The 18973-nt window shown below is 44.4% G+C and overlaps 1 protein-coding gene across 2 annotated transcripts in view; it reads left to right on the top strand.

The window, feature by feature from the left end:
* The first annotated feature begins 209 nt into the window (after positions 1–209).
* The window catches only part of LOC142213332 (survival motor neuron protein 1-like), a 51270-nt gene continuing 32506 nt past the window's right edge, over positions 210–18973 (top strand). Inside the window, exons 1-3 of one of the 2 annotated variants that reach the window (XM_075281650.1) lie at positions 210–448; positions 4469–4540; positions 8827–9060. In XM_075281650.1, coding sequence (XP_075137751.1) covers positions 401–448; positions 4469–4540; positions 8827–9060 — 354 coding nt within the window. In that variant the 5' untranslated portion in view covers positions 210–400. The remainder of the gene's footprint in view (positions 449–4468; positions 4541–8826; positions 9061–18973) is intronic. The other variant, XM_075281658.1, reaches the window with a different exon arrangement.

The raw sequence follows: 18973 nt of genomic DNA, 5'->3' as shown, positions 1-18973 counted from the left end.
AGGGTATCCTTCATTTTGTGTTGCTAGTGTGATATTGTTGGCCCAAAGTCACTAATTGTCTGAATTGGATTTGAGGCAGAACAGCCACTTACATGTGCGGAATGGTATCACCATTAGCAAATAGCTTGGGACTCAGCAGGCACCAATAATAATGGGTTGTAATGATATCTAATTAGCACTAGGTGGCGCTGTGACGTCTGTAACTCGTCAGTCCTTTTGTCTAGCTGGCTGCTTGCGAATTGCATTGCGTTATGGGAGATGATGCTGGCTGGTGATGCAGGGTATCTTCGTCTGCGGCAAGAGGACTACATTTCCCAGAGATCCCTGCATATGGTAGACTGGCTGCATTGCAAGGATGAGGTGCCGGTGGCTGGGATGAGTCTAAAGCACTGACTAGAGGATGGCAGCGTGTGACAGGGAGATAGTGTATCACAAGGACAGCTCTCAGGTGACATATAGCCCCGTGTACATGTTGCGTTCGTGGTGTGAGCATGGATGTACAGGTGTGTGGTTGTGTGATGCAGGGATGCAGTCATCAGCTGTCATGTACATGTCTCATCATCATGCTTAGGAGTGTGGGATGTAATACATGTTGCTGCATGCGGCATGTACAAGAGATGCATCATGTCCATGCAGCACATCTCTAGGTACTGTGCACAATCCTGCCTGACTGCTAGCTCCATAGGAGAACATACTACAAATTGCTGGGGAGTAAAGGAAACGTATTCTATCTGCCTAGCAACAACATGGAGGAGCCAGACACTAAAGTAATTCATTGGAAGGTTGAAATAATGTAAATTTGGCCAGCTGTGGAGAGCATGAAGGGTTAACTCTCTGCTTGGAAATGTATTCAATCTGTTATACCCTGGGGGATACATATTATCCGCTTGGTAGTGACCATTCCAGTCAGAGGATCAGATATAGTAGTATCCATGTATCCATCCTGATCACTTGCCATTATTAATCCGAAATCACATCACTGTTGCTTAGTATATACTTCTGCCTGTATACGATCTGCAATTCTAAACACATATATATATACATATATATATATATATATATATATATATATTTATATATATATTCATTCGTGAGCAGTCTGCATTGTTTTCATGATATTATCTATATTTTGGTATATAAGATGTATTTTATTGAACTATTCATTGGTGTGCGGTTATCTCCTGTATAGGCCTTATGATATATGTTAGAAAAATGTTTAACCGGTATAGAAAAAAGGTAATATGGAAGTTTGTCGTGTTATGGGGTTCGGGAAAAAAGTTGAAAAAAAATCTCCTGGACATTTGCATCAAACAGACTGAACTACACCAACCCTGGCCTTGTTTCATGTGCAAGGCCCCTGGCACATCATGCACAGGAGATTCCTTCTCCCTTGTGCCCAGAACAAATATCCCACACATGTGAAAATGGCTTAAGATCTATAGTGCTATATGAATTTACCAGTAAAAATATATATATATATATATATATATATATATATATATATATATATAATGAAACATGGACATTTAATTTACTGGGTTCAGCTAATTCTCAATTAGATGTATAACAGATGCTGGAGAAAACAACTAACAGCACCCAATATTTACCCATTATAGCAAATACATCTGTATTTAAAGCCATTATCCCCCCCCACACACACACATACACATAGAAATTGCGTTATTAGCATACATGGCCCAAGGATAAAGGAAAGGGGCTAAAGCAAACACCAGTCTTTCTATCATTAGTGGCAAAAACTAAGCACCATCATGGGGCCCCAAAATGTCTATGTATGTTACTGTCTGTATTGTAATACAGAGTTATAGTCTCTCTTATAATAACTGAAACTTTAGCCAATGATTAGACTGTTATTTTACTACTCGTGTGGACAATGTCCAGCCATTTTGAAGGATATATAAATCAGTTTCTTTGGACTTTTAAAGGAAGTCTTTCATCAGAACCCAACATATTAACTCATCTAGATAGTTTTGGGTTACCTGAATCAAATAGCGTATTACTCTTGTGAAAGTGCTTTTGTTGCCGAGATATCGCTGTGTTTGGAGCAATGAGTGAGTTGCTTCTTACATTTTTTGAGTAACCACAACATCCCAGTTGCTCCTAATAGCTCATTTGCACATTGACAAAAATAATGATATCTTGGCAACAGAGGCTCCAATTCACAAGAAGAAAACACCCTAAGTTATCTATCTGCAAGGCCAGGTTATCATGCTGACTTGTGGTGATAGATTACTGTTAATAATTTGTTACAGAAGACATTTGTTTCATTGAACTATATGTAGACATTAAATGGAGGTTGGAGAGTCCATCTTTCCTATGGGAGATCATACATACTAATATTGCAAATACATTCATTTATTTGCTTGGCTTTCTATGGGAAAACAATTGTAATTGGCACTAAAAAGCTACTAAATAAAGGAATTTCGTTAATATATAGTACATTCTATGAACAAAATGACTCCTATTAGAAACAAAAGAAATACGTACTTGAATGCGGGCACTGAAATAAATTCCCCTTGGTTACTATTCCTGACATAGTGAATAGAATGTAGCCTTTATATACGTATACAGCGGTACAGCCTTCATATACATATATAGCACAAATATAATCGGACGCCATTTCTACTAATGCAGAAGATGAAGATTGTTGCAATGAATAGACTAAAGTGTAGATTTTATTTCCTTACACTGGGTCTAGCTTTTGGTTATTACTGCAATAGTAAATCAGATACTAGCTACATTTCATATTAGGGAAGTGATATAAATAGCGATGTACCAAGTAAAACATATTAGTGTTACAGAGGGCTCGGCAATCACAGTGTAACTTAGTGGATCCAGTCACTGAAATACTGTACGTACAGGATATGCGCTTTCTTTAATTTAGATAGACATGGCAATGACAAAAAGACATGTTTTAGTGATCTTGATTTAATGGCTAGGCTCATTATTCTGTATTTATAGCTAGGAGATATAGAAATATAATGTAGTGTCCCTCCAGGTCATGACGCCTCTTTTTACAGTAAGCATAGACTGAGCTATATATTAGTAAATGAGCATTAGGATTTAGCCATAATGCAACCATTAATCTGTGATCAGATGGTAAAGCTTAGAGCAGTGATGGCGAACCTTTTGGAGACCGAGTGCCCAAACTGCAACCCAAAACCACTAAATTATTGCAAAGTGCCAACACTGCAATTTAACCTTAATACTGTGCGGATCCACAAGTGCGGACAATTACGGACTCGCAAAATACAGTCGTGTGAATGGGGCTTTACAGAGCTTTCAATTATAGAAACAATTTTGTACCGCATGTGGTATAATTTTGAACAATTAATGTTCACTACTTAAATCGCACAGATCTGTTTTATAGTGACCATGCAATGTTATTATGACCTATAATAATACCACAGGTCTGCTATAAAACCAATAATGTGTGATATAAATAGAGAAGGGCCCGCTCTCAGTACAATCTGCCCCACAGTGACCCCCACACAGTCCAATCTGCTTCACAGTGAACCACACGCAGTACAATCTGCTCCACAGTGGCCCCCACACAGTATATTTTGCTCCACAGTGGCCTCCACACAGTATGATCTGTGCCACAGAGAGGGATCTGAGTGCCACCTCTGGCACCCGTGCCATAGGTTCGCCATCACAGGCCTAGAGTATATCGGCTGCCAGCAGATTTTATTCACATGACCTTGTGAAAGGGTTGGTGAAAAGGAGAATTTAATATAAGAGTCATGTTGTTGGGGGTCGCTGGTCTGTTAGGTGGGTTAGGGTGAGGGTTGTGGACATGAGATTTGGTGGGGCTGGAGTTTCATACATTCTAAGCACAAACATAATAGGACACCATTACAAATCTATAGCCTCTTTATATACCCTCGATTGTATATGGAGGCATCAGGAGGAATCTTTGAGAAAAATAATTGTGGCATGTTCCATTGCTTGCCGTACTACGAAGAGGTTATCCCCTTCTAAGGAAAATAATGGTGCCATACTGTGTTACTATATGGCAGCCACAGGTAATCTAAGTTTAGGAACTGCTTGTGTTGCTTGTGCTAGTAAACTATTAGTAAGATGTGAGACGGATATAATGACAAAGAATGGTCTTTATTATAAATGAGGAGTCTGTAAGAAGTACATAAACCAATGATCCTACCTTTGTACTGTATTCCTTTTTCAATGCAGCAGGAAGATATACGAGTTATACAATAATGACTGTCCTTAGTGTTAAGAGTAGGGATTCTGATCCCCTGTATGTATTCCGATTTCAAAAGTTGGAACTGGTGATGGATCTGTATATTTCTGCGTGTTATAAGAATGAATGTGACTGTGTGCTAAAAAATGACTGTATTAGCCCTGATGGACAAGGAAAGAAATGTGTGTGCTAATGAAGAGAAGATGAGAAACGTATGTGTCTTGAAATATCTTCTCTCGGGTCTTTCAGAGTGAAGATATTGATGAGTGGGACGATGCTGCTCTTATTAAATCCTATGAAAAGGCTGTCCAGTCTTTCCAGGTACCTAACACCCAGATATATTTTTCTAACTTTTTTTTCTAAGGGGATTACACATAATTCATTCCTAGTCAGAAAAATACTGGTTCTAGATTATAGTCTGCTGTGGTTGAATTATCAAATACTGTCTGAACACTCTAAAAACTAGAATTCCAGCTAAGTCTTCTGTAGTGAAATGAAGAATGCCAGCTCATACATTTCTGATCAGTCAGCTAGATGTTACTCCGAGCCCTGGGTGGATTTCCATGCTGAACCCAAATTTGAATCTCTTCTATTGTAAGGAAGCAGAGTTTAGGAAGATAATGTGCATTTACCTCTGTTCCTCACATTTGTTTTCATTATCTAGACAGTTTGGGTTTTTTATGTTTTGGTGAGGCTTCTGAGATGATGGAATATCCTGTTGTATTTCACTGACTTAAGAATGTTGTGCTTTATTGCTTCTATGTGCCAGCTCTACAGGGGTCGGGAAATTGGCAGGTTTACATTTTCAATTAGGTTCCCTACATGCATGCCTATCCTAAAGACAATTCAGGGTCCGACGTCATCTTCAGCCACGCCTCCTCTTCCAGCGATGTCTTCGGGTCCCATCTTTCTCTGGCGCTTGTGAACTGCCATTGATAAAAAATGGCGCGGGTGCATGCGCAGTAGCATGCTGCTACTATTATTACTGCTGCTACTGCACATGCACCCGCGCATTTTTTATCAATGGCAGTTCGCGAGCGCCGGAGGAAGACGGGACCCGGAGACATCGCTGGAAGAGGAGGCGTGGCTGAATATGACGTCGTACCCTGAATGCCCGCCCACCCTGCGTGATAGATAAGTTTAACATATTCTTTTTTAGGGTTTTATTTTAAAGGGGCTCTATCACTGGAAAAGTCATTTTTAACTAATCACATCCTTGCATAGGCTTTAGAAAGGCTATTCCACACCTTCCTTTAGTATGTAAATTGTCTCAGTGGTCTCAGTCCGTTTTTATTCATATGCTAATTAGACTGTTGCACGATACATCGTGCACTCCTCTCCTGTTGTTTTCTATGGGAGACTGCTGCTGTTGATGATGATGACTCAGCTTCCTGTTTGCCTCACACACATAGGAGATAATAGGAGAGAGGAGGCTGCTGGGAACTTCCTGAGCTGGCTGGAAGCTCATTAGCATATGAATAAAAAAGGAGTTATTCAGAAACCACTGAGGCAATCTACATACTAAAGGTAAGTGTGGAATAGCATTACTAAAGGCTACGCAAGGATATGATTAGTTAAAAATGACTTTTCCTAGTGATGGAGCCCCTTTAAAACAGGGGGGGGGAGGGGTAGTTTAATATTAAAAAAAAAAAAAAAACGCATAAGGTCAGCAGCACTACTCTGTGTATGTGAATAAACACCAAAAACAGCAGTGTAACATAATCTCAATGGATTTCAGGTTTGATGATTAAAGCATTAAGGTGGTGCTCACTGTCATAGAAAAAATCTGACAGTCCCAAACAACAAAAAATTATGTAGAAAAACAGGGCACTCACCAGCCATCAGTAAAAATCAACAAATTTTTATTTTCATCCTTAAAACAGGAACTTGACAGCACTCACAAACGGGGGTCAGGTCAGATGGAATGAACGTGATAATGAAGCGACGACTGTTTCGTGCTACACGCGCTTCATCAGGAAGCCTGATGCGTGTATCACGAAACGGTCGTCACTTCATTATCACGTTCATTCCATCTGACCTGACCCCCATTTGTGAGTGCTGTCAAGTTCCTGTTTTAAGGATGAAAATAAAAATTTGTTGATTTTTACTGATGGCTGGTGAGTGCCCTGTTTTTCTACATAATTTTTTGTAGTTTAATATAACTTTAGCGGTGCCTGAATAGCCTTTGTAAAGGCTATTCACGCATATGTGGGGCTCTATCAGCATGATTTTGCTGATGGAGCCCCTTTAAAGTGCTCCTTGGAACTAAAAGCTGCACTGTATGGGCAACAAAGTCTTTTTGTTTTTAGACAATTTTCATTAATTTTCCAAATTATAATGATGATGTTTGTTACCGTTTGAGCAGCATGACAAATATAGGGGGAAATTTGGGAAATTTATAACAGTGTCTAAAGAACTGTCTTTATTGCTCACAGCAGCTGCTCAGTGCACGCATTTAATTTTTTATAATGCTCATGAAAAATTGTGGTTGGTTACTATAGGCAACAAAGACAGGTTTTGTTTTAGGTGTAATCAATTTTTATAAAAAATTTTCATAAAAAAACAGGGTAAGTGCAAAGTACAGAATACAGGCAATGGTGCGAACATCATAACAACGCTTGTGCAAATGGACGTATAAGTCTAAAACAGGCAAGGGAAGAGCAAAAAAGGGGTAGGAGAAAGAGGAAAGGGCGAGACAGAAATACATCGGGGAACACACAGACATCAAAGGGGGAAACAAGAGGAAGGGGCAGAGGTCACCAGGGCAGAGGGAGAAGGGGACCAGGGAGAGTTAAGAAAATAGGTTAGAGAACTCGGATGGTAGGTAGGGGAATCCTCCGCAACCAGGGCTTCCATCCTTCTAATGAGGAGAAACTCCTGGACCCACTCCATCAAAGAGGGGGTTACAGAACTGCACCAGTGGCGCAGGATAACTGTCCTGGCGGCTGTGAAAAAGTGAGGTAGGAGGTCGCCCTTCACCTGAGATATCCAACATGGAATAAGAGAAAGGAGAGCCAATTGAGGAGAAGGGATCACGCCCCGTCCACTGACTTTAGTGTAAAGAGAGAACATGAAAGACCAGAAGGCCTGGATCTCCCTACACTTCCCCCAAATATAGAGGAGAGAGCCCACAGCCGAACCACATCGCCAAGAGGTATCAGGCACTGAGGGGAAGGTCCAATGAAAGAGGTCTGGGCATCGGTACCAATGGATCAAGATATTGAAATTTTTCTCGTTAGCACTACAAGGCAGCAGTAATTTGTGAGTGAACAGGAAAGAGCGGGCCCAGTCAGCAGGAGATGGGCGCAAGTTAAGATCCCTTTCCCAGGAATCGCTGTAGGAGGGGAGACCCGGGGTGGCAACCGACAGGAAGACGCCATAAAGGAGAGAGGGATTGTGTCGGGTGCTCGTCATGGAGGAAGATACTCTCCAGGGCTGAAGGGGTAGAGGAGAGCAATGGCAACAAGGAGAACTTGCGGAGAAAGATGGTTGTAGGCAGGTTTTGTTTTATACACTTTCATTAATCTTGCTCATAGTGTTATAAGCATAAGATGCAAAAATAAAAATGTTACGGAAAAGCTACTTTTTTGTTGCAGACTATGCTGTAGTTTTTGAGCCAAAGCCAGCAACAGATTTAAGAGAAGGGAGACATCTAAGTGCTTCCTTATATTTCCCATTCCTTTTCAAGTCATTCTTAACCTTGACCACAATGTGGAGCCTTAGCCTAAAGTGGTCATCACAGTCAAGCCCAGTTTCCTCAGAAAGGCCATAGGGGTTAAGGTGCAGATCAGTAGGGATTTGACCGCTGGTACCCTCACTGATCATAGGAGTGTGGTTGTTCTGAAACGAGCTGTGGTTGGACAGGCATGCTCCTGTTCCATTCATTTAAGTGGGACAACCGGTTATAGCCAAGCACAGTCCTATTAAAATGAATGGAACGTTGTGTGTAACCATCTGACCACCGCTCCATTCAGAAAGGTTCTCGTGATCAGTGCAAGTCCCAGCAGTTGGGCCTTTAATGATCTGCATTGCATCCCCTGCACTGTGTATAAGGGATACATGGATGAGGTGGGAAAAACCTTTTAAATGAGACATATCTGCAGTGTTAGAATTTCACTATACTGTGGGTGGATGAGTATCCAGAGACAATGTGACAAATAGGTAGCAGTGCTCATTCTCTGTGAAAGGCAGACAAGGAGCTAATGTAACAGCGTCACATCAGCAATACTAAGAAAACAATGTGGTTTCTGAGTATTGCCAGAGAGTGCAGCTTCTAAACTCTTATCTAGTTCCATGATCTAGTATAAGAAAGATAGATTCAATGTGTTTGTGCAATCAATATGCACCCTTCCCCCCAAAAAAAACTATGGGCAGGAGAGATAGAGGAACCCCAATCTGCACATACTATACATACCAACCAATTCTGGATGATAAAATCAGCCATCTCTAGGGACAACTCTTCATAACACAGCAATGACAATGTAAAATTGGTGAGCTAATATCTATAGAACAATACATTTTTATGACATATATTTCATAAAATGCAGTGCACATATGGTTAACACAATATGAATATTTCTTTAACAGTTTCATTCCCTACCCTCCAGGATATGCTTAGGTGCAGTGATAAAAACCGGAGACAGGAAGGAGCCACAGGACCTAGTGATACCCAAAAAGATTGTCAACGAGAGCCACTTAGAGAATCAGAGTGGGAAAGAGATGGTCACAGGGATCACCCAAAAGATGAGGGGGAGAAGTGGAGCAAAAAGAAGAAAGCACAGCCTCCCCCACCCCTCACCCACAGTGCCACGCAGCCTACTTCTCGTTCTCTTGTATCCAAAGTGAGTACCACAAGTAATATATTACCATAACAAACACTCAATGAATAATCTACATTTGTATATCTGTTAATGATTTTTATACAATTTCCTTTCATAAATTACAGAAATAGAGTCTTTTGCAAAAATGTTGGGATTTTTTGTCAAATTACATGTTCTATTAGTTTCCTCGATGATAGATGCCCTATGACTCAACACTGCGGTCCTGGGTTACAGTCTGATAAAGGGCAACATCTGAATGTATTTTGCATGTTTTGTGTTTCCTGTAATACTTCTAAGACATACTGATGAAATTTAGATTGTGAATTCTATAGGGATAGTGAGGGATGACCAAGGGACATAGCTATTAAAGCCAGTTTCCCATGCTGATCTTGACATGAAATGGGCTCATCCTCTGGCAGCCATCATTTATGCCAGAAAACTAGAGTAAATGATGATAGATCTAGCAAGGCTGATGACCACACACACATGCTGGCACTCTGACTCTATTGCACAGGCGCTGGCAGACATCAAGAGGAGAAGGAGCCGGCTGCACAGAAGGAAGGGATCTTCCATAATATTTAGTCAGGAAGACAGGTAAGTATGATGGAGTGTGGGGGTTTGGCTGGAGTGGGTGGGCTAACTAGGGAAACAGGGAGGGGGTGTGAGGGAGGGGCAGGGAGTGAGAGTGAGATGTAGCATATGTTAGCTCTGAGTGAAAAGCAATGCAGTATGGTAGTTGTAGGATAAACAAACAGGAAGCTACACCATGTAAATAAATAGAATGCCAGGAGCTCCCACAGAAATCACCAAAAAAACACTGCTAAAGGTATTTGGGTGCACTTATTAACCCATTAATAGCACTAACCAAAGTTTTTTTAAAAAAGATTTTTTTGCTCAGACTATGTCTTTAACTGAGAATGAGCGGCAATAGCAGACACAATCTGTGGCACTGTCTGGATGTCTAGTGTGGCAGTGTTGCTGGATAAGGATGTTTTGTTTTTTTTCTGATCCTGGACAACCTCCTGAAAGAAACAAACAAGATATTTTGATATTGCATATTATTTCTACTGTCTAAAAAGTCATTGAAGGAGTTGTGTGGGATTAGAAAACGTGTTATTGTTGAGTCCCTGGAGAAAATATCAGAAAATATCAGGATCTGGCTGATAATAAAGAGTTACTAGCTTTTTAAATCCTATACAGTGCTGAGAAATAGGTCCCAGAAACCTAATTGCCTTTACCAGCTCCAGACGTGAAGCCAGATGGACTTGTGCTGGATTTAGACTCCACAAAAAACATACAGAAAATAAACGTTTCACATTTAGAAGCCAAACCAGAACTCAAAAAAAACTTACAAGTCAGATCAGAATCAGGAGGATAAATCAGGAGAGTGAACATCTAGGCCGGTAGTCAGTTTATGAGAAAACGTCAGATCCAAAATCAGGAGACAAACGGTTTTCCAGTATCAAGCCTAGGGTCAGCTCCTATTGGTCACATCGAAGTCAAAATCAGGAGACAAACATTTTTCCGGTATCAAGCAAGGGTCAGTTCCTAGAGGTCACATCAGAGCCAGAATCAGAATCAGTAGACAAGCAGTTATCCAGTATCAAGTTACAGGTCCTTATAAATCTGTGCACCACAAATAATGAAAGCCAGACAAGCACCTGGATGAAAGGAGTTTAACCCCTTCCCACCAGAGGAATTTTTTCGATTTTCAAACCCCATAAATTTATTATTTTTCCATTCTCATAGCTATATAAAGTCATAATGTTTGTGGGACAAATTGTTCTTCATAATGCTACCATTTATTATTCTGTACATTGTACTGGGAAGCTGGAAAAAAAATCAAGAGTGGGGTGGATTTGAAGAAAAAGTGCATTTGTGCAACTTTCTTACAGGCTTCGTTTTCACTCTGCAGCCAAAGTGACCTTTCCTCTGTATTCTATGTTTTGGTACAAATCCAGAGATACCAGATTATATGGTTTTATATGCATTTTAACCCCTTAACAAAAATCTAAAACTGTGTAAAAAAAAAATTTTTTTCTAAAAGTTGCCATATTCTTACACCCGTAACTTTTTTGTACTTCTGTGTTTGGGGATACATAGGGCTTTTTTTTTTTTTTTTTTTTTTTGCAAAGCCAGGTGTACTTTATAGTTATACCATTTTGGGAGATGTCTATTGCTGTGATCACTTTTTATTCACATTTTTGTCAGAGGCTAAAGTGAAAAAAAACCACGGTTTGGCACTTTAGTTTTTTTTTTCCACTATGGCGTTTACCATACGGGAAAAATATTTTTATAGATTTGTATATTTCTGACACAGGGATACCTAAAGTGTATGTGTTTCACAGTATTTAAGTATTTGTATTTGTGTTCTAGGGAAAGGGGGGGTGATTTGAATCTTTAATATACCGTATATACTCGAGCATAAGCTGAGGACCCTAATTTTACCACAAAAAACTGGGAAAACTTATTGACTTGAGTATAAGCCGAGGGGGGGGGGGGGAATGCTGCAGCTACTGGAAAATTTCAAAAATTAAAATGGACGGAATTTTTGGGTGCAGTAGTTGCTGTGTGCTGGGAAAGGGGAGGTGGTGTTTTGTTTGTCTGACTGCCCCTTCCCTGAGCTTGAGGACTGTTTTTTTTTTTTTTCCCCACTTGAAATTCAGCCTGGCTGAATATAGGGTATCTGCAGTGCTCCTATTACCACTCTTCCACCCCAAACCAACCTTGTCAGTAACGAAATCCTCATCTCGCCCTCTCTCCTACCCCACCACATAACTTTCTCTGCACAGCTCCTCACAAACCTGCATCCTTTCCGCCCCAGACACATACAACCCCCCACACACCCTCTCCTACCTACACCTGCTGTCCCTCTCCCTGCTCCCCCTTACTTCTGGTGACATATCTCCCAATCCTGGACCTCCCCAGCAATTCCCCACTGTTGGCCTTTCCCCCGCACCTGGCATTAACGCACGGAACCCCCGAAATCTCAAGCCAATCTCACCCGCTCCTACCCCTCCCCTCTCTGGTGCACTTTAGAATGCTCGCTCCATACGTAATAAACTAGACTACATCCACGACCTCTTCATTCTTAATGAACTCACATTTCTTGGTCTCACAGAAACATGGCTGACACCCTCAGATAATGCCTCCCCCGCCGCCCTCTCCTATGGAGGTCTGCAATTCTCGCATACTCCCCGCCCCAACAACAAACCTGGTGGAGGTGTAGGCGTCCTTCTGTCAGACAAGTGCTCATTCGCCCCTATCCAAGCTATACCTGCCCTCACCCCCCTCCTTTGAAGTGCACTGTGTCCGTATCTACTCACCCTCCAACTGGCCGTTATATATCGACCGCCAGGACCTACCACTGCCTTCTTTGACCACTTCACAACCTGGCTCACACACTTCCTATCCACAGACACCCCCACTATCATCTTGAGTGATTTCAATATCCTCATTAACACAGACCACCCCCTGTTTCCAGACTCCTTTGGTCTCTCCCAATGGTCCTCCTCTCCCACCTACATAAAAGGGGGCAGACTAGACCTCATATTCACCGGCCTCTGCTCCATATGCAGCCTCTCCAACTCTCCATCCACCCTCTCTGACCACAACCTGCTGACATTCTCTGCCCTCTCCTCTCCAATAGAAACCCCAACCTCTAAACCAACACGCCCCCGCAGGAACCTCAACCGCCTTGACACCTGCACCCTCTCAGACTATCTCCTACCACTCGCTGACATATCCTCACTCCAGGACACAGATGCCACTGCTGCCTTCTACAATACCACCATTACCTCAGCCCTGGACTCTGTGGCCCCCTACACATACACCAGAGCCCGACCGATCAATAGACAACCCTGGCACACCGACCTGACTAAAATACTGAGACGTGCCTCGCGGGTTGCAAAACGCCTCTGGAAGAAAAGCCACTCCCAGGAAGACTTCCTCAGTTACAAAGAGGCAGTTCTCACATTTAAGACCGCACTCACCTCCGCAACGCTGGTCTACTTCACCACACTCATATCTGCACTCTCTCGCAACCCCAAACAGTTATTCTCCACCTTCAACTCCCTCCTCCTGCCCCCCCCTCCGACATCACTTATCTCAGCTGACGACTTTGCCTCTTACTTCAGAACTAAAATTGACACCATCAGAGACAGTCTCACCCTACTCCCTCGACAACCCCTCTACCCAACTACTTGCTGCTTCTCATCCTTGACCTGTTTCTCCACCATCACTGATGAAAAACTCTCCTCCCGAATCTCCAAATCCCACCTACCCTCCTGTGCGCTTGACCCGATCCAGTCACATCTCATCCCCAAACTCACTGAAGTCATTACTCCGGCCCTAACTCTTCTCTTCAACCTATCCCTAACCAATGGATGCTTCCCCTCAGTCTTCAAACATGCCACTGTCACTCTTATACTTAAGAAACCGTCCCTCGACCCGTCCTCACCAGCCAACTATCATCCCATCTCACTCCTTCCGTACACCTCAAAACTGCTTGAGCAACACGTCCACTCAGAACTATCCTCCTATCTCTCGTCCAACCTGCTCTTTGACAGACTTCAGTCAGGCTTCAGACCCCGGCACTCCACTGAAACTGCCCTAACAAAAGTCATTAATGACCTTCTAACTGCCAAAGCCAAGCGCCATTACTCTGTCCTCCTCCTCCTTGACCTCTCCTCTGCCTTTGACACAGTTGACCACTCCCTCCTGTTAGAAATTCTCTCATCCCTTGGTATCTCAGACCTGGTCCTTTCCTGGATCTCCTCATACCTCACCGACCGCACATTCAGCGTCCCCCCCTCGCACGCCACCTCCTCACCTCGTCCTCTCTCTGTAGGTGTCCCCCAAGGCTCCGTCCTAGGACCCCTCCTGTTCTCCATCTACACCCTTGGCCTAGGCCAACTCATAGAATCTCATGGTCTTCAATACCACTGCTATGCCGATGACACCCAAATATACATCTCTGGACCAGACATTACCTTCCTGCTGGCCAGAGTTCCAGATTGTTTAGCATCTGTAGCCAGGGTCGGACTGGCCTGCCGGGGAACCGGGGAATTCCCCGGTGGGCCCCCGAGCCTGACTATTAGTTTTATCTGAATGCACTTGTCAGGGGCCCGATCAGGATCTTCAGGGGCCCGATCGGGCTCCTGACCGTGCCAAAATGGGCCCCTGTACCAATCACTGCGAGTGTGTGTCTGCTCCCTGCACTGTACCCTGCCGTCATGTAGCAGGAGCTGTGCTGCCCCTCCCCCACACAGATCGGAGTGTGCAGGGGGAAGTCTGCCGGCTGCTGTAAATGAAGAGCTCTCACCATTGACAGGAAGGACAGGAGCTGCACATGAGCCTCCATACCCAGTGCACCCAGCCAAATGTAAGTACATTTTTTGGGTAAAATATGTATATTTAAAGTGTGTATATTTGTGTAAAGTGTCTGATATACTGTGTGAGTCCTGTATGTTTGTAGATTGGTGTGTGTGTGTGTGTATGTATATGAATGTATGTGTGTAAATGTATGTTATATGTATTAGGCCCGGTTCACATCTTCCCTTTTCGGAAAGTCCACTGTGGGGCATAATACAGTGTGCAGGGGCCACTATGGAGGATAATACTGTGTGCAGGGGCCACTATGGGGTATAATACTGTGTGCAGGGGCCACTATGGGGGATAATACTGTGTGCAGGGGCCACTATCCGGCATAATACTGTGTGCAGGGGCCACTGAGGGACATAATACTGTGTGCAGGGGCCACTATGGGGGATAATACTGTGTACTGGGGCCACTATGGGGAAAATACTGTGTGCAGGGGCCACTATGGGGACATAATGCTGTGTGCAGGGGCCACTATGGGGGATAATACTGTGTGCAGGGGCCACTATTGGGGATAATACTGTGAGGAGGGGCCACTATGGGGACATATTGCTGTGTGCAGGGGCCACTATGGGACATAATACTGTGTGCACGGGCCACTATGGGACATAATACGATGTGCAGGGGCCACTATGGGACATAATACTGTGTGCAGGGGCCACTAATGGACATAATGCTGTGTGCAGGGGCCACTATTGGGGATAATACTGTGTGCAGGGGCCACTATTGGGGATAATACTGTGTGCAGGGGCCACTATGGGACATAATACTGTGTGCAGGGGCCACTATGGGACATAATACTGTGTGCAGGGGCCACTAATGGACATAATGCTGTGTGCAGGGGCCACTATTGGGGATAATACTGTGTGCAGGGGCCACTATTGGGGATAATACTGTGTGCAGGGGCCACTATTGGGGATAATACTGTGTGCAGGGGCCACTAATGGACATAATACTGTGTGCAGGGGCCACTATGGGGATAATACTGTGTACTGGGGCCACTATGGGGCATTATACTGTGTACAGGGTCCACTATGGGGGATAATACTGTGTGCAGGGGCCACTATGGGACATAATACTGTGTGGAGGGGCCACTATGGGACATAATACTGTGTGCAGGGGCCACTAATGGACATAATGCTGTGTGCAGGGGCCACTATTGGGGATAATACTGTGTGCAGGGGCCACTATTGGGGATAATACTGTGTGCAGGGGCCACTATTGGGGATAATACTGTGTGCAGGGGCCACTAATGGACATAATACTGTGTGCAGGGGCCACTATGGGGGATAATACTGTGTACTGGGGCCACTATGGGGCATTATACTGTGTACAGGGTCCACTATGGGGGATAATACTGTGTGCAGGGGCCACTATGGGACATAATACTGTGTGCAGGGGCCACTATGGGACATAATACTGTGTGGAGGGGCCACTATGGGACATAGTACTGTGTGCAGGGGCCACTAATGGACATAATGCTGTGTGCAGGGGCCACTATGGGACATAATACTGTGTGGAGGGGCCACTATGGGACATAATACTGTGTGCAGGGGCCACTATTGGGGATAATACTGTGTGCTGGGGCTACTATGGTGCATAATACTGTGTGCAGGGGCCACTCTGGGGGATAATACTGTGTGCAGGGGCCACTAAGGATTAGGCCTTACTGAGCAAAACACAGCTAACGCTGGGTTCACACCAGCGTCTGGTCTCTGTTCTGAGGTTTCCGTTTTCTGCATGCAGAAGACGGAAACCTGTCGGTCCGAGTCCGGCTGTCAGCACCGGTGAGCGTTTTATGCTCTCTGCGGCGAAACCGTTTTTTCTTTAAACCAGACACAAAGTCCTGCATGTCCGACTCTGTGTCTGGTTAAAAAAAAACAAAACGTTTTGCCGCGGTGAGCACAAAACGCTCACAGGCGCTTACAGACGCACATTTCATTTGAATGGGTTTGAAAAATGCCTGCAGGTCTCCGTCTCCTCCCCAGTTTCGGGCAGGAAACGGAAACCTGAAAGCGGAGACCCCGGGTGCAGATGTGAACGAGCCCTTAAGAACACTTTCTATTTTTTTAAGCACACTGCCGATCGGAGTGTGCAGGGGGAAGTCTGCCTGTCCCAGTGTCTCCCAGTGCGGTCCAGTCCGGCATGTAACTACCAGCAGAATTGCAGGCCCGGGGCACTGCGAACAGATGAGTGTGGGTTTTTTTATGTGTACTTTGTTTTTCACCTCCCCGGACTAATTATAAACAAAAAAAATAAATTCTGCTGGACAACCTCTAAAGTGTGGGGCATTTGGGGGGGGAAATTAAAGGGGTTGTCAGGCATAATTTTCTATGGTTTAGGGTGCATGCACACTACGTAACGCCGGGCGTGTATGAGAGCCGTACACGCCGGCATTACAGCAGACTGCCGAACACTTCCCATTCACTTCAATGGGAGCGCTCGTAACAGCGGCGTTTACGAGCGCTCCCATTGAAGTGAATGGGAAGTGTTCGGCAGCCCTGCTGTAACGCCGGCGTGTACGGCTCTCATACACGCCCGGCGTTACGTAGTGTGCATGCACCCTTATAGTCAGGATAGGCTATAAATGCCTGATCTGTAGGGGGCCGACACCCAGCCCTCAGACCGATCAGCTGTATGGAGCCACTTCTGGCACCAGTCCTGTACACAATACGGGGCCAGAAGCAGAAAGCTCTGTCCACTGTATATCAGCCGACACCTTCTCTGCATCTCGGCACTTATTGAAGTCAGTGGGAGCTGAGCTGCAGTGAATCTGCCAGGCAACTAAACAGTGGATGAAGCTTTCTGCTCCCAGTCCTGTATTGTGTACAAAACGAGTGCCAGAAGTGGTTCCTTAAGCTGATGGGGCCGCGTATCAGCCCCCTAGCGATCAGGTATTTATGGCCTACCCTGAGGATACGCCATAAAAATAATTAAGCCTGGACATCCCCTTTAATATGTATATGTATGAGTGTGTAGGTAACTGTTGCAGTTTTTGGAAATTGCAGCATGTCATTTATACCTACAGAAACACTGACAGTGTCCCTATAGATATAAAGGAAGCAGAAAGTCCTCAGAGGAAACCTCTGTGGAGCTTCTGCAAAAAGCGCTGCAGGAAAAACTGATGTGTCAGCGCCGGGGGTTTTCCTGCAGCGCTTTTTTGCTGTGGGACGCTGTGTTAAGCCTTTTCCTTATAGTGTGGTGTACAGTATATTGAGATGTTAAAGAGGAGCTCTCACCACCTGGGGCACATGTGGTTTAATACACTACTAGAGAGCTGACAGTGCAATGAATTCAGCGCACTTTTGGCTTTCCCATTCTGTGCCCCCGGTGAAGAGCTATCGGTGCTGGTACCGTAGCTCTTCACTGTCAGAAGGGCGTTTCTGACAGTCAGTCCGGAACGCCCTTCCTCACAGTAGCATCTATAGTGCTGTACTGTGAGAGCGCTATAGGTGCTCAGCGTCATCGCTGGCAAGCAACGACCCCTCTCAGAGCACAGTGCTATAGACGCTACCGTGAGGAAGGGCGTTCCTGACTGACTGTCAGAACGCTCTTCTGACTATGAAGATCTACAGTACCAGCACAGAACGTGAAAGCCAATAGTGCGCTGAATTCAGCGCACTGTTGGCTGTCTAGCGGTGTATTAAACCGCATGTGCCCCAGATGGTGAAAGGTCTTCTTTAAGGATTAGGCGCAACAGCGAGATGCAGCTAAATAAACATTGTGGGAAAAAATTGCAGTGAATCTCAACCTGTCCACAACCTGTCCCCTCCATATATCTCTGAAGTAATCTCACGCTACCTGCCCACACGTAACCTCAGATCCTCCAATGACCTCCTACTCCGCTCTGCTCTCATCCACTCCTCACACAACCGCCTCCAAGATTTCTCCCGTGCATCCCCCATACTCTGGAACTCCTTACCACGACACATAAGACTGACCCCCACAATCACAGGATTCAAGAAGGCCCTGAAGACTCACCTATTCAGGAAGGCCTATAACCTCCAAAAACACAATCACCGCACTACCATCTGTACTGTCTCCCCCCCCCTCTCCTTCTGTCTCTACCCCCTTCCCTCATAGATTGTAAGCCCTCGCAGGCAAGGCCCTCTACCCCACTGTGCCAGTCAGTCATTGTTAGTATTATATCTACTGTATATTCTGTGTATTGTATGTAACCCCCAAATGTAAAGTACCAAGGAATTAATGGTGCTATATAAATAAACAATAATAATAATAATAATGTTAACCCCTTTCCGAGGAATACTGCAGCACTGCAGATACCCTATATTCAGTAGACCGAGCATTTTCAGACACAGGGATACCTAAGGGCGGGTTCACACCAGCGCCAGATCTCTGTTTTGAGGTTTTGCCGTCTTCTGCCAACAGGAGATGGACCCCGGGATTCAGTGTCCACTGGTGAGTGCCCGTGAGCATCTTCTGCTCTCTGCGGCGAAACCGTTTTTGTTTTTTTTAACCGGACACAAAGTCTTGCATGTCCGACTTTGTGTCCGGTTAAAAAAAAAAACTGTTTCACTGCGGAGAGCAGAAGATG

The sequence above is a fragment of the Leptodactylus fuscus genome, chromosome 1 (genome assembly GCF_031893055.1).
Source record: "Leptodactylus fuscus isolate aLepFus1 chromosome 1, aLepFus1.hap2, whole genome shotgun sequence".
NCBI classification, from domain to species: Eukaryota; Metazoa; Chordata; class Amphibia; order Anura; family Leptodactylidae; genus Leptodactylus; species Leptodactylus fuscus.
The sequence above is the reverse complement of the archived record's forward strand: the minus strand, read 5'-3'. Positions and strand labels throughout refer to the sequence as shown.